The sequence below is a fragment of the Megascapheus bottae genome, chromosome 16 (genome assembly GCF_031878675.1).
Source record: "Megascapheus bottae isolate mThoBot1 chromosome 16, mThoBot2.hap1, whole genome shotgun sequence".
Classification (NCBI taxonomy): domain Eukaryota; kingdom Metazoa; phylum Chordata; class Mammalia; order Rodentia; family Geomyidae; genus Megascapheus; species Megascapheus bottae.
Window position 1 is genome coordinate 10,833,107 of NC_143524.1, and position 14,858 is coordinate 10,847,964.

At 35.4% G+C, this 14,858-nt stretch overlaps 2 protein-coding genes across 2 annotated transcripts; one reads left to right on the forward strand and one right to left on the reverse strand.

The window, feature by feature from the left end:
* Positions 1-2,463: 2,463 nt before the first annotated feature.
* On the forward strand, positions 2,464-3,408 carry LOC150052761 (olfactory receptor 10AG1-like). Its single transcript, XM_090348832.1, has one exon. The coding sequence runs from the start codon at positions 2,464-2,466 to the stop codon at positions 3,406-3,408; it is 945 nt and encodes a 314-aa protein (XP_090204958.1).
* Positions 3,409-5,996: 2,588 nt separating this feature from the next.
* On the reverse strand, positions 5,997-6,947 carry LOC150052762 (olfactory receptor 5L1-like). Its single transcript, XM_090349214.1, has one exon. The coding sequence runs from the start codon at positions 6,945-6,947 to the stop codon at positions 5,997-5,999; it is 951 nt and encodes a 316-aa protein (XP_090205340.1).
* Positions 6,948-14,858: the final 7,911 nt, after the last annotated feature.

The following is a 14,858-nucleotide window of genomic DNA, read 5'->3' on the forward strand; positions in this document are numbered from 1 at the left end:
CCTGTTCTATTTAGCCTCCACCCAAATTGGTAAGCAGGAACTGTTTCTAACAAAGGTTTCTTTTTTAATAAACATTTGTATTACTGGCATCAATAAGTAATATCTCATTATATAGCTTACAAAAGTAACAATTGATTGGTAAAGGCATTTTTTTACTGTTCTGGATTTAAGTATTGTAAGTTTACACGATATCAACATAATTATTGTCAACATAATTATCCTTCAAATATTAACATTTTTATTGAGTGACAGTTGTTGAACAACTATTCATACATATATCAAGTGTGTGTATAGTATCTTATGCCAGCACAATTTTATATATCAGTGACAAGATACTGAATTCATCTTGTTCAAATATTTTACTTATCAAAGCTAAGCTTGGGTCTTGATTATTGTCCCTCTATTACTGTCTAGATTGAATTATCAATGGAAAAAATGTGAAGAAAGCACTGTAGGATAACATTGCAAAAGATGCATTTTCTTGTCATCTTACCTAGCAACTTAGTAACATGATTTATTGGGCTGTGATTTGTGGCCCTTTTACAAAAACAAATGCAGTATTATTTGGAAAAAGGATCTACTTGTCCTTTTGCTTTGTTATTCGTTGTACCAGATACATTAAATTTGCCTGATCACAGGAGACTGTAGTCTTTTCAAGTGTTGCCTATCCTGTAATGCATAAATCAAGAGAACCTCAGCGACTTATCTCATCTACCCAGTCACTTATCAGTTCCTTTATGTTCAAAATTTAGTACCTATTTAAAACCTTGCCATTCTGCTCTGACTCCATCTCCTACTTCTGTGACATCATGTAGCAATGTTTTTTTTAAGTCTCTAAACTTCAAATGTAATTGAAAGACTTTTTATAACCACTGAATATTAGACATATCCCAAATAATATGCTTTGTCTATAACCATTTGTGTTTTATTCACTGTTCTACCTCCACATTTGTATCTCTTTCATGGGATTGTTTTCTTTTTGTACACATTTTGCCTTATTGACTTCCAAATAACTTGCTATGTGATATGGATGTTTTATGCCTCACAGTCAGTACAATGAGATGAAATCTACTGTGGCAAGAATGAACAAACCTACAGGCCTTCTCTCCCACACAGTCGCCTTCTTCAACAGGCATGGTAAGATTTGTTGAGTATGAAACTGTATGTGAGGCTGTGTTATGACTTTGAAAGAATATTCATGATTTGGAGAAATGATATTTGATTTACAAGCATTTCTCTAGTAAGGGAGTAAATAAAATTTTCTGAGACAATGGGCTAATTAGGCATGGTATGTAAAAAAGGAAAAAGCATTGTGACAATAGATAGTCACAGACTTAAACATTCACAAGCTTGAACAAATGCCTACACTGAAAATGACTGAATGGAGTAAATGAGGTCAGGATAAGCAACAATAAATAAACAACTGAGTGATTTAAGACAGCCCTGGAGAACTGCTGTTAATGCTTATTTCATATAATAAACTAATATATACATTTTATGCAGAAATGTTGTCTGAACTTCCTAAACCTGAAACATCTTTACATCATACAGCAAAACATCTTTTCTCCCCAGTATAAAATCTAGTAAATGATACTATGTCTTCAGATTTCATATATATTAAATATATTAAATAAACTCAAATATTTGAGTAAAATAATGTAATAACTTAGCTCTAAACATGATATACTTTTAATAAAATAGCCAAATACTGCCTAGCTTCAAAGCAAAGACATTTTAAATAACATAGCAAGAGAGGTAAATGATCAGCTGCATTCATCTCAAAATTTAAGTCCACAGTACTTACTTGAACAAGGAAATAAATCTTGAATTAATAGCAACAGAAAATAGAGGCACTGGTAGCTCATCCTTGTGTTTCTAGCTACCCAGAAGACTGAGATCTGAGACTAGAGGTTTGAAGCCAACCAAGTAGGAAAGTCCATGCCTCTTATTCCAAATAAACTGCCCAGAAAAAGATGGAAGTGGATATACGGCTTATGTGATAGAGTGGTAGCCTTGAAAAAAAGAATCTCAGGGATAGAACTTAGACCCTGGATACAAACTCTGGACCTGTCACAATTAATAATAATAATAGAAAATAGATTTGAGTGATGACAGATTCATTCCATGTTAAAGAAGGAAATCACTGCTATGCTGAAAATTGATTCAGATTTTGGCATTTGGGAATTGAGAAAAATACCAAACTTAAAATAATATGTCATCCTATGAACAACATATAAACATTGTATAAACATTGTATGCCACATTTCTCAGAAGGGCCATATGCTTACATGTGCAGATTTCTAGTACTGAGTTGTACAGTTAAACAATTTTAGGTAATCTGAAATTGATGTTTACATCCTTATAAAGTACTGGACAAACAGCAATGTGCTGCAACTTTAGATTATGCACAGTTAAACATTGAAAGTGAACTGATTCGCATGACTGATGAATTCATTCCCATAGATGGATCTTGAAGCGATAAACACTGACAACAATGTCTCCACACTGAAGCAATTTGTCCTGCTGGGATTCTCTGATTTTCCGGGTCTCCAAGGGTTTCTATCTGGGGTGTTCACCATGGTTTACCTAATCATCATAATTGGAAACGGTCTTATCATTACAATAACCAGATCTGACCCTGCATTGAAGAAGCCAATGTATTTTTTCCTGGCAAACTTTTCTTTCCTGGAAATCTGTTATGTGTCTGTCATTCTTCCAAAGATTCTATTTAGCATTTGGACACAGGATGGGACTATATCTCTGCTACATTGTGCCACCCAAATGTGCTTCTTCCTTGTATTCGCAACCACTGAAAGCTTCCTGCTGGCAGCAATGTCCTATGACCGCTATGTGGCTGTCTGCAACCCTCTCCACTATCCTCTAGTCATGACCCCGAAGAAGTGTGTTCAGCTGCTCATTGGATCCTGGTTTGGTGGAATGCCCCTCCAGATAGGGCAGACCTGTCAAATATTCTCTTTGGATTTCTGTAGTTCTCGCCAAATTGACCACTTCTTCTGCGACATGCCTCCCGTCATCAAGCTAGCTTGTGGGGACACTTCTATGCACGAGCTGTCTGTCTATGTGGTAGTTATTTTGCTGGGCGCCATCCCCTTCATGTTGATCATAGTTTCATACAGCAAAATCATTTCCACCATTCTGAGGCTGCCCAAAGCCAAAGGACCTTCTAAAGCATTCTCCACATGTTTTTCCCACCTACTGGTTGTGGTTTTATTTTATGGGTCCTCTAGCATTACCTACCTAAGACCAAAATCCGTAAGTTCTTCAACAATGGAGAGATTTCTGTCTCTTTTCTACACCATTGTAACACCTATGTTCAACCCATTGATATACAGTCTAAGGAATAAGGAAGTTATTGAAGCACTCAGAAAATTATTCCTTAGGACATAGTTCCATGGGTTTATAGGAAATTGTTTGATCATAAATTTATTAGAGAAACATTTCAAATTTCCACCTTTTCAGTTTGGGATAGGAATCACTTCCAATTATGATAGAATTCATTGTATATTTAAATCAAGTATTTACCTTAAGTTTACTGACTTTGATGCTGCAGAAAGAAAATGCAAATATATTGTATATATGTTTATTTGAAATAGGATAGGGAAGGGGGAAAACAAGATGAGTGGAGGGGCTGGGAGAGGGAAATGGGGACAAAAACATGAGAATATAATGTAACCTTTGTATTAATTATAATAAAAATATATTAGAAAAAGAAAATTCAAGTAGCCAAGTGTACTTGAATATATGTTTTCTTACAAGATGAACCAACCTAGATGTCCCTCAGTTGATGAGTGGATCAACAAGATGTGGTATTTGTACACAATGGAATTCTATGCTGCTGTCAGAAAGAATGACATCGCCCCATTTGTTAGGAAATGGAAAGACTTAGAAAAGATCATATTAAGTGAAGTAAGCCAGACTCAAAGGAACTTAGGCTCAATGGTTTCCCTCATTTGTCATAATCAGTAGAAACCTTGGGCTCTCCTAGCAGAGATTTGCAATAGAGCAAAACCTTGATACAAAACGCCATATAGTATGACGCTAAATGAAAGGACCTCTAGGATATAGAAACATAAGCCATATAATGAATGATTGTTGTTCTTAAGGTACTATGTTATCTCTCATCTCTTTTGCTGTCCCTTGGTTATCTCATATTGTTACAGTATCTCACTTTGTTACCTGATATATCGGATATATTTGTATTTGGTTATTTGAAATTGGATAGGGAAGGGGGAAAAGAAGATGAGGAAACAAGATGAGAAAACAAGATGAGAAAACAAGGGGGAGGGAAATGGGGACCAAGACATGTGAAAGGATATCAATGTATGGGACTTAATGCATCATCTATCTAGCAAATATCATGTAACCCTTCTATTAATTACAATAAAAATATATGAAAAAACAAAATAAATTCTCTATGTATTTCACATTAGACCTGTAAACACATTGTCAGAATTTAAAATGTTAAGTCTTCTGATTTTACTGTAATGGGTTTTTTTCACATAAACACCTACCAATGTACTTGCCTGTATTATTTTTGTGATTCTACAATACAAGTAATATGCAATTTAGAAAAATTCATTTCTGAAGAATTCTGGAAAAATCTAGTAACTTATTTTCAAATTGTTAAATGTAAGATGATACATATTTTACTGATTGTAAGTCACATCGCTATTCTTCAATAAAAATGTCAAGAGAGAAAAATGATATAACTGTAGTTTTTAACTCAATATCATCCTATGGCAGCACTTGATAGAACACCAGTTTTCTGTCTCAAATGTTTTTATTTTTAAAGATTTTTCCTTCCACTTTCCTATTGCCATTGTAATTTATTTTTTAAATATTCCAGCTTTTTACTAACCTGAAAACACACAGCTAATGATATCTACTCAAATTTATGAATAAATTGTGAGCCAAATGCAAATGGCAATATTTTATTTCTAAATTACCTTAATTTTACAGAGTTGCATTGAAATAGTTTATCTAAACTATCAGTTATGGGCGATTTCATTGTCTGGTTTGTATATTATCCAGTTTATTGATTCTGTACTAAAATGTTAATATACTAATAAACTACGATCTAGATTATTATTTTATACATGTTAGTTATCTATTTCATGTCATCCAAGGCACAAAAGTCTCCGAGACTCTTCAACTAACCAAGAGAAAACCAAAATGACACTGTGACTCAAGTGGTAGAGTGCTAGCCTCGAGCTGAAAGCTCAGGAACACCGCCTAGGCCAAGTTCAAGTCCCACAACAGACAAAAAAAGTTATAGTTTTACCTAATTATTTTCAACTGAATTATAACAGACTGTAAGGGAAAAAATCAGTGTACATTGAAATAGCTAGAAGAACAGAAGTATGAAAAAAAGAAAGGAGAAAAAATACATTAATAATATTCAATGCATATTCTACATTATTCAGGAAATTGAGGGAAAGAGTGAGGTTTGGAGAATTCTATTCTCACCAAGCCCCCCCCCAAAAGAAAGCCAAACATAAAGTCATAATCACAAAATAAAACAGGACAGTAATTCCTGACAATCTCTATATAGCATTTAGTATACCTATTCCATGGGTTAACTAAATGAAGCTTATTCTTCATTATAAAACATCAGGAATTCCTTCTTAATAAATATCACAATTGCCAGAAAGTATACAGACAAATATGTGTGGCTTTTGTGAAGTGTTCATTACACATACAAGGGTTTATCATAATGTAGGCATCTATGTGTTATCAGTGCTGCAATCCATGTCAATTTAAAATGTTACATACTGAACTGCAACACATAAGATCATTGCACGTGTTGAACTCTCAATACTACTTCTAAACCTGAATGCACACAATCGCATAAAAAAGATTTTCTCATGAATAACTTGCTTCTAATTATTCATTCTACTCCACAACTTCAGTGAGTCTATCTCCTATCCACAGATCAACTACTTCCTTCCCACAACACACACACTCCCTAATATCCGTTATGAAAAAAGCCTTCTAGGAAAAGAGTTCCATACCCGCACTCTTCTGAGAGCTTCTTTCACCTCCTTATTCCTCAGGCTATAGATCAGGGGGTTCAGCATGGGAATCACCACCGTGTAGAACACAGTGGTCACCTTATCAGTGTCCAGACTACCGCCAGAACTGGGTTGGCAATAGATAAAAAGAATTGTGCCATGGAAGACCACGATGGCTGTGAGGTGGGAGGCGCAGGTGGAGAAGGCCTTGCGCCTGCCCTCCGCTGAGCGCATCCTCAGGACTGTGACCAGAATCAACCAGTAGGAGGTGAGGATGATGATGATGGTCACCAGCTCATTCACGTTGACCACAATGAACATCACCATCTCATTGACAGTGACATCAGAACAAGCAAGATCCAGGAGTGGAGGCAGGTCACAGAAGAAGTGGTTGATCACGTTGGACTGGTAGGATGGGATCTGGAGAGCCAAGCACAAATGGATCAGAGCGCACACAGAGGCGTAGAGGTAACAGCCAGCAACCAGCCCCGCGCAGAGTCTCGGGGACATAACGAGCAGGTACCGCAGAGGGTGGCAGATGGCCACGCAGCGGTCATAGGCCATCACAGCCAGCAGGAAGACCTCTGTGATGGCGTAAGTGCAGAAGAAGAAAAACTGCACCATACACCCCAGGAAAGAAATGGCTTTGTCTTCGCTGAGCATGCCCACCAGCATGTTGGGCACGATGACAGAGGAGTAGCAGAAGTCCACGAAGGACAAGTGGCCGAGGAAGAAGTACATGGGGGTGTGCAGGGGAGAGCTGACCTGAATGAGGACACTCATGCCCAGGTTAGCCAGCACGGTGACTCCATAGACGAGCAGGAAGAAGGAAAAGAGGCAAAGGCCCAGCTCGGGGGTGTTGGATAATCCCAGGAGTAGGAACTGTGTCACGGAGGTGCAGTTTCCCTGGCCCATGGTCACTGCAGGTCAGGCCAGTGAAAGACGAGGCGTCGCCACCTGTGACTCGTGGGAAGAGAACAAGGGAGAAGAGAGAAGGCTGGTGTGAACTGCAGAATAGGATACTGTCATCCTGCAGGCATGGAATGTAAGACTGCCAGTCCAACCAGCAGATTCCAAGGCCACGGATGAAGAAATACCCACTCAGTCACTTCTTATATGTAATAACTTGAATATTACACAAGTAAAAAATCCAACACCGTATGGAATTGAGGAATGGGTTAACTGATGGTTAAGTGAAAGGTGTCTTCCCCCAATTCTAGTTTCATAAATACAGACTGGCCAGAAGGTATCTTTAGGAAATTTTGGGCCAGTGAACTAAAGAGCACATAAATTACAAGAAATTAGGAAGTTTGGAGATGGACCATTTAGATAACCAAACCAGGAAAGACAGGAATCCCTGAATTAATTTAATACAAGGATTCCTCCAGTCTTTGGATGGGATCACTGTAGGAGAGCAAGCATACAAACAGGGTTTTCCACCTGTATCATTCCAACACCACTCAAATGGTCAGTGTTTAAAATGTGAAGCAATTGTCAGAATGCTACAAAATGTGTATCTCTACAAATCTCATTGGTGAAGATTAATATTGATATCAGTGCTTTTCTTGCTTGCATGATATCCAGCCCTTAACTTATCATCTTTGAATCCAGATGATCTATTGACAAAGGCCAGGAGTCAAATGAGATATGACTCAAATGAGGATTCATTGATACATGTTAACCCTACATAAAAATTTACTCACTGAAAACTAAGAAGATATTCACCAACAGAATAATAGTTTCTTTGTTTCTGTGATATACATTCATTTATGGATTTTTTTTAATGCATCAGTGAGCAAATTTGTAGCAAAATTCTCTATACTTGCATTTTTGGAAAGTAAGACATTTTTCTTTTAAATTAATAGAATGTAAATTCTGAATTTACAATCATCCAAAACTGAAGATAAAGCTTTATAAAACTTATGGAAAGTTATAATAATTTATCAGATTAACAGATGTTTAACTCATTGTACTGGTAAATATGATGCCCTATAATATTTATTCAAATAATCCTGACTACAATAAAAATGAAAACATCTTGTTAAACATTTTGTTTTTTGTAATATGTTCTAAAAATTTATTTATATTTAAAAATAATGAGATGTAGCATTTTATTGCTTCCTCTGTTAAAATATGAAGTAACTCTCAGAAGTGGAAATGTTGTTCAGATTTTCTTCATCATATACATAATAAAAATAATTACTTGATGCTTAAAAAGTGTGTGTATGAGTGTGTGTTTTTTGTGTGTGGGGGGGAGAGGGTGGAGAGAGAAAGAGAAGGAACTAGAGCATGAACTAAGGGCCTGGGGACTGTCTTTGAGTTTTTATACTCCAGGCTGACACATAGCCTCTGAGTCACAGCTCAATGTGCAGCTTTTTAGTACTTAATTGAGAAGAGTCTCACTGACTGATCTTCCTGTCTGGCTTCAAATTGTATCCCACTGATCTCAGCCTCCTGTATAGATAGGATTATAGGCATGAGCCACTAGCACATAGAAAATTATCATTAATATTGATTAATATTAAATAGCAGAAACCTATGGTAGATATTGTGTTTCATAGAGATGTAAATGATAATTAAAAATATAATTTCTCATTACACTGTGTGATTGATTCAATTTGGCTTAAGTAAAATAGAAACATTTCTCTTTTAAAACTGTATTTCCACAATGAATTTTCTATTCGGGGTAGAGAAATTTCACCTGCATTGATACCACGGATAACTTGCTGACACTTTCATTTCTTCCCCAGAATTATGCATCATTGGTAATAAGAAGCTCATATTTAAGAACTCTTTGACCTGGTTTAGGAAAGAAGAAGGTAAAAAAAAAAAAGAAGAGAGGAGGAGGAGCAGGAGGAGGAGAAGGAGAAGGAGAAGAGGAAGAAGAAGAAGAAGAAGAAGAAGAAGAAGAAGAAGAAGAAGAAGAAGAAGAAGAAGAAGAAGAAGAAGAGAATTATCTATTCAGTTGTATTATTTCATATGTAGCCATGTTTGATATAGCAGAGGATACTGTAACAATCTCTTCAACCTTTTATCTATAAGAGGAAAACACCTACTACATGCATAGGATAAGCATTCTCATGAACACTGGAAAAATAGAAGGCAGATGAGTTAGATATATATTAATTCAAATTATGATCAGCAATTATATATATTTCTATTTTCAAATAAACAAACCTGAAGCACAGACACTTCCTGTGTAAGATGGAGTCTGTTCTACACAGAGACTTTATAATGCAAATCAAGCTCCTGGGAATGGATCCCTTAGGCAAAGCAATTACAAATCTTCATGGTATAAGCAAATAAATTAAAAGTAAGCTAAAATCCTACATCATAGAAAATTTTTGAATAGTCTGTTGGGCAGGTGCTGGTGGCCCACAATCGTAAAGCCAGCTACTTAGGAGGCTAAGATCTGAGGATCATGATTCCAAACATGACCAAGAAAATCTGTGAGACTCATAGCTTCAATTAACTAGCAAAAAGCATGAAGTAGAGTTGTTTCTCTAGGGAGAGGATGTTAGCCTTGAGCAAAAAATTATCTTAGGGATAACTCCCAAGCCCTGAGATCAAGCCCAGGCCACCAGGCATATGAACACTGGCACATGCACTGACATATGTACACAAACACACACACAAATATATATATATATTTATATATATATATATACATAATCTGTGGAATGTCATGAAGCGATTTATCTGATTACCTTTATACAGGCCATAATATTGATTCCTGATATGCACTTCTTTTATTCAGAGGGTATCTCTTCCCGCTGAAATGTTTTCACAAAATTGATTATAATTGTAATTCTCTGCATCTTCCTGGCAATTTTCTTAGATTCTCACTCTTACTCCTAAACCTAACTAACACAAAGAGAAAGCTACCAGCCTTTTGATTATACAAACCCCAATCTTGGGAGTACAAATCTGTGGCCAAAGAGACACTAAAGACATGTTCCTGTAGAAAAGACAATCTCAACTAGAGACAAACATGGGAAGATATTTTCTCTAATTGCTAAGTGGTTTCAAAGGTGTTCAAGATATGTGCCTTGACAAATCCTAATTTGACTAGACATTTTATTTCTTTCCCTCTATTGTGAGATTTTCATTGTTAAGGTGATATTCAGGAGTTCAGTAGTAAGTCATGTAATGAGTACACTTTCATTTGAACAGTATCACTTCTTTCCTTGTTTTCTCCCAGGTTATTTTTCCTCTCAACCCTCCTACTGCATTATGGTGTGCAGTATCATTGCTGACTTAGTCCACGCGCTGTCTCATCATTGTGGTGCTTCCTCTTACCTTCCCCAAATAGGTTATACTTACATATAAGACAAAAGGAAAGAAGTCAAATACAGTGTCCAATGGAGAAAAATATAAAGAAAAAACTCACCCAAAGTAAAAATTTTTAAAAAGCCTCTTGTTTGTATTTCTAGGAGTTCATTTTGATAAGCATCATTGTATATGATCATATACATACAGCTATTGTGTCTTTGTGATCCTTTCCTTTGGTCTCACAGCGAATGTTTAGAGTCCTGTTTAATTGATCATGTCCAAGTGTAATTTTTGTGTGTGTGCCTATAAATCTACAAATAAACGCAATGGATAATACAAGGCATACTGTCTTTCTACTATATTGTTTTCTTCCAATCATCAGTAAGTTTAAGGAAGAAAACAATTTTTAAAATTCATTCTTGTTAAGTCAAAGATGAAGCACTCAGCTAATGAGAAATGCTACTTTATCAGAAGACAATTTGTTCAGAGGAACATTTGCTAGTGCTATAGGGCATTTCTGGGTACCACTGAGAGTGTGCTCCTGCAAGACTACAAGGCTCCTGACAGCTCTCCTTATCACCAGATGGTGGGCAAGGAAGGCTACTCTTTATGTCGTGGATTCTAAGCAAATTCTGTAATCCTTCAGAACCCATAAGAAAACGACTTTAGGGTGTCTCCACAACAGAAGAGTCTCACAAGATTAATCTGCCAGGTTATTTATCTTAGAAATTGATATTTTATTTTTTTAGTTTTTGGAGCAGTAGGAACAAATATATTGCTGCTAGCTCACATGTTCTCACAAAGGAGTGAGAAGGGTGACCAAGATGGGCAAAACTGGATAATTTTTAAAATATGAGGATGTGAATTTTAGGACTGCCTTTTTTTCCAGATATGATCTTATTTGTCTATAGCAATTAGGAAGGTTCATAGCATTCCACCTTATCAAAGAGAGAGCAGATGCAGACTGGCCTTCTTATATCTCCCTGTCCTTGCATAACTTAATATCTTAGAGGAGGTATCCTGGGACACAAAAGCTACTTGCTAGTATTGTTCAATATCTTGGTTGGAATGTTTGATGCTGGACTGACTTTGTGGTTCTGTACTGGTCAACACATTATTCTCACTCACAGATGCTACTCTACCACTCCAATTTTCCAGTGTAATTTTGCAAGTTAATTTGGAGATGGAAACTCATACAGTTATTTGTTTTTCTTGAATTGGTATTGAGCTGTGATCCTCTGAATCTCATCCACCAGAGTAAGCAATATGTTTGGGCATGAGTAAGCAGCATCCTGACTTTGACTGGCTCTTTTGACTTCCGTTAAAGTATTCCTTATTTGTATCTTTTGAAATACATTTTATAATAAATAATTATAAAGACCCTATATTTCTAAGGGTCTTATTTCTTAATAAACATGGAAAGAAATCGAATGTGGAAATTCAAAATAAATTTTATGGCCCTACAATTTTTGTGGCTATTGAAGCTGACTTCTTGAATGTCAGGCAGAATGCTTTAGTTCAATTAGAAGATTACATGGAAAGGTAGTGATCCCCAGGGTAGAGCATAATAATTTTTTAAAAAAACCATTATTAGTTCTGACAAGAGAATATATTTGATGGTGAAGCACATTCTCTTTCAAACAAACTACTTAGTATTCAAACTTTCTACATTGTCCTTTGTCTCCCAGTGTTTCATGCAGCTAATACAGATAAACATATATGCAAACTTCATCCAAATTGGTGAGTATCTCTATTACTGGTATCATCAAATAATATCTCACTACAGAAAATTTTAAAATAATTTTACATCTTAAATTACAACATACTGAATCAAAGAATGGCTTAACTATTTCAGATATACTATAAGGTCATAGGAGATAAAAATGCAAATTTTTTAATATAATGAAACTGGGCATTAATAATGATTTCCATCATTATTTAAATGTTGGAATTTATTAAGGGATTATTATGTGCTAAGAATATATTTATGCTGTGTATGTACATATTGTACATATACATATTACAGACATGTGTGAGTGTGTTTGTGTTTGTAAAACTGGGGTTAGTATCTCTTAAGAACCTTGTTTGATTGCAGGTAGTGAATGACTGATCTTGAAATGGGTATGGATTATATCCTACTAGTATCCAGGGGATACTTTTTCATTGGACTTTTGCTCCTTAGTCTCTGGGTTGAATGACTGAATGAAATTTTTATTTTGTGTTCAAGGATAGCAGCATGAGAAGTCATTGATGCGGTTTCTTTACATGAAATCATAGTATGTTATAGTTAGATCTATCAGTTGGGGCAAATTTGATTTTCTATTTCATCTTTCTTTTGTACTTTTATGGCCTTTAAAAATAGTGCATCTGTAAGTAGTACCTTATGATGATTTGATTCATAGATGCATTGTGAAATACTCAAAGTAAAGTCACACACCAATGTTTACCACTAACTTGGTGAATATATAGAAATTAATTTTATTTTTGGAAAAGTAAAGTATCTTCTCCTATAGTAATGGTAACTGTGCAAAGACAGAGCAGATCTTCTTTTTCTAACTAACTAAAACTCAATACACATTAACCAACAGTGTCCAATCTCTTCTTTCCTCCAGTCTCCCCACCTTCATTCGATGCTCTCCTAGATGTGCCCATTCCACAGCATTTGTTTAAATCTAAAATCAAATTGTAATGGAGAAATATAAAATCATGGAAAAACAAATATATGAGATCATTGTTTCATGTGAAATATGGATGGAATTTGATTTGTATTATTTAACTTTCCTTTTCTTGATCACAGAAAAACCATGAGATGCCTATATTTTCTGTTCACTTTTACTACCTATCCATTGTTTCCATTTTTTTTCTGTCTCTCTTTCTGTCCAGACTTACAACTTAGCAATATGACAAAATATGTCTCCTCTTTATAGTGTGCCCTTCATGCTTGGGTTTCAAATTACTAACAACTTATGTGGATGTGTACAAACTCACTCAAAGGCATGTCAAGAGCAAAGCAAACAGTCTTAACACCTAAATGCTCATGCTTCTGACTTTTTGCATAATGGATGTATACACAGACACACAGGTAAGACTTGGTCTAAAACTAAACAAAACAACTTCAGTGCCCTCACTGAGGCTGGAAACCATTGCTTACGCCTTGAGGACTATGATGTGGAAGGAAACCACTTGATTTATTAGACAGTAATTGGTTGTTAGTGAATGATATTCTGAGAAATTATATGCTATATTTTGCACATCAGATGATCAAACTATAGAAAAATTTGTTCTTAAAGTTGGGAGAAAATGAAAAAAGTAGTAAAAATAAACAATCATACTACAATACACTCATGTATTGACACATAAATACAAATAATAAATAAACTAAATGATAGCAGAGAATGCAACAAGTAATGAGAAATTCAAGGAAATAGATTTTTTTCAAGTTCTTATTGTGTAATGAAAATGTAGTACAATGTGAGCAAGTGAGAAGTGCTTTCTGACTTTTCCTAGAAAGAAATTATTATATTTATCAATTACTTCTACCATACACTCTAAATAATAACATAGACCTCATACATGAATTGTATATATAAATTTAAATAATTGGGCTGGGAATTTGGCCTAGTGGTTAAAGTGCTTGTCTAGCATGCATGAAGACCCAGGTTCGATTCCTCGGTACCACATACATAGAAAAAAGCCAGGTGCTGAGGCTCAAGTGGTAGAACTCTAGCCTTGAGAAAGTCCAAGGACAGTGCTCAGGCCCTGAGCTCAAGCCCAGGACTGGCAATAAATAAATAAATGAATAAATAAATAAATAAATAAATTTAAATAATATTTGAATAACATTCTATAACATTTGTGGTATAAAATTATTTAACAATAAAATTACTTATTGATGCAGAACCCATAAATGAACCTAACTTTGGAAAAGCCATGGGAAATTTGAGCTAAAATATTAACACTATTTTAAGAAATATATATTTCATTTTTTTGCTTGTCCTGGCTTGAGATCAGGGCCTGAGCACTATCCTTGGGTTTTCTCAAGGCTAGTACTCTGCCACTTGAGCCACAGCACCACTTCCAGCCTTTTTCTATGTATGTGGTACCGAGGAATCGAACCTGGGTCTTTGTGCATGCTAGGCAGGCACTCTACCACTAGGCCAAACTCCCAGCCCGGAAATATATATTTCTTAAAAATTTTTAAAGCCACATAAAGTGTTTTCTTGATCACATAAAAGGGTTTTAAACTGACAGTAGAAAGTAGAATTGAGCAATAGGAAGTAGGAAAAAAAGGAATAATTGAGTTTATTGAATGAACATTAAATCAGATTTAGAGACTCTGGGTACTCAATGAATGGTAATATTAAATATAAATGTACGTATACATATATCACCCTAATTAAATAATAATTTTAACAAACAGAATGGGAGAAAATCCAGACATTTGATAGGGATATTAATAATGATGAAGAATGTATGCAGTCCTTTAGTGTTTGTGTAGGAAAACCATTATCGAGGAGAGTGAAATGATTTGCACTTCTGCAATCATTTCCACAG

Excerpts from the sequence above, each read along its gene's own strand:
- LOC150052761 (XM_090348832.1), top strand. The coding sequence starts at position 2,464 with ATGGATCTTGAAGCGATAAACACTGACAACAATGTCTCCACACTGAAG.
- LOC150052762 (XM_090349214.1), bottom strand. The coding sequence starts at position 6,947 with ATGGGCCAGGGAAACTGCACCTCCGTGACACAGTTCCTACTCCTGGGA.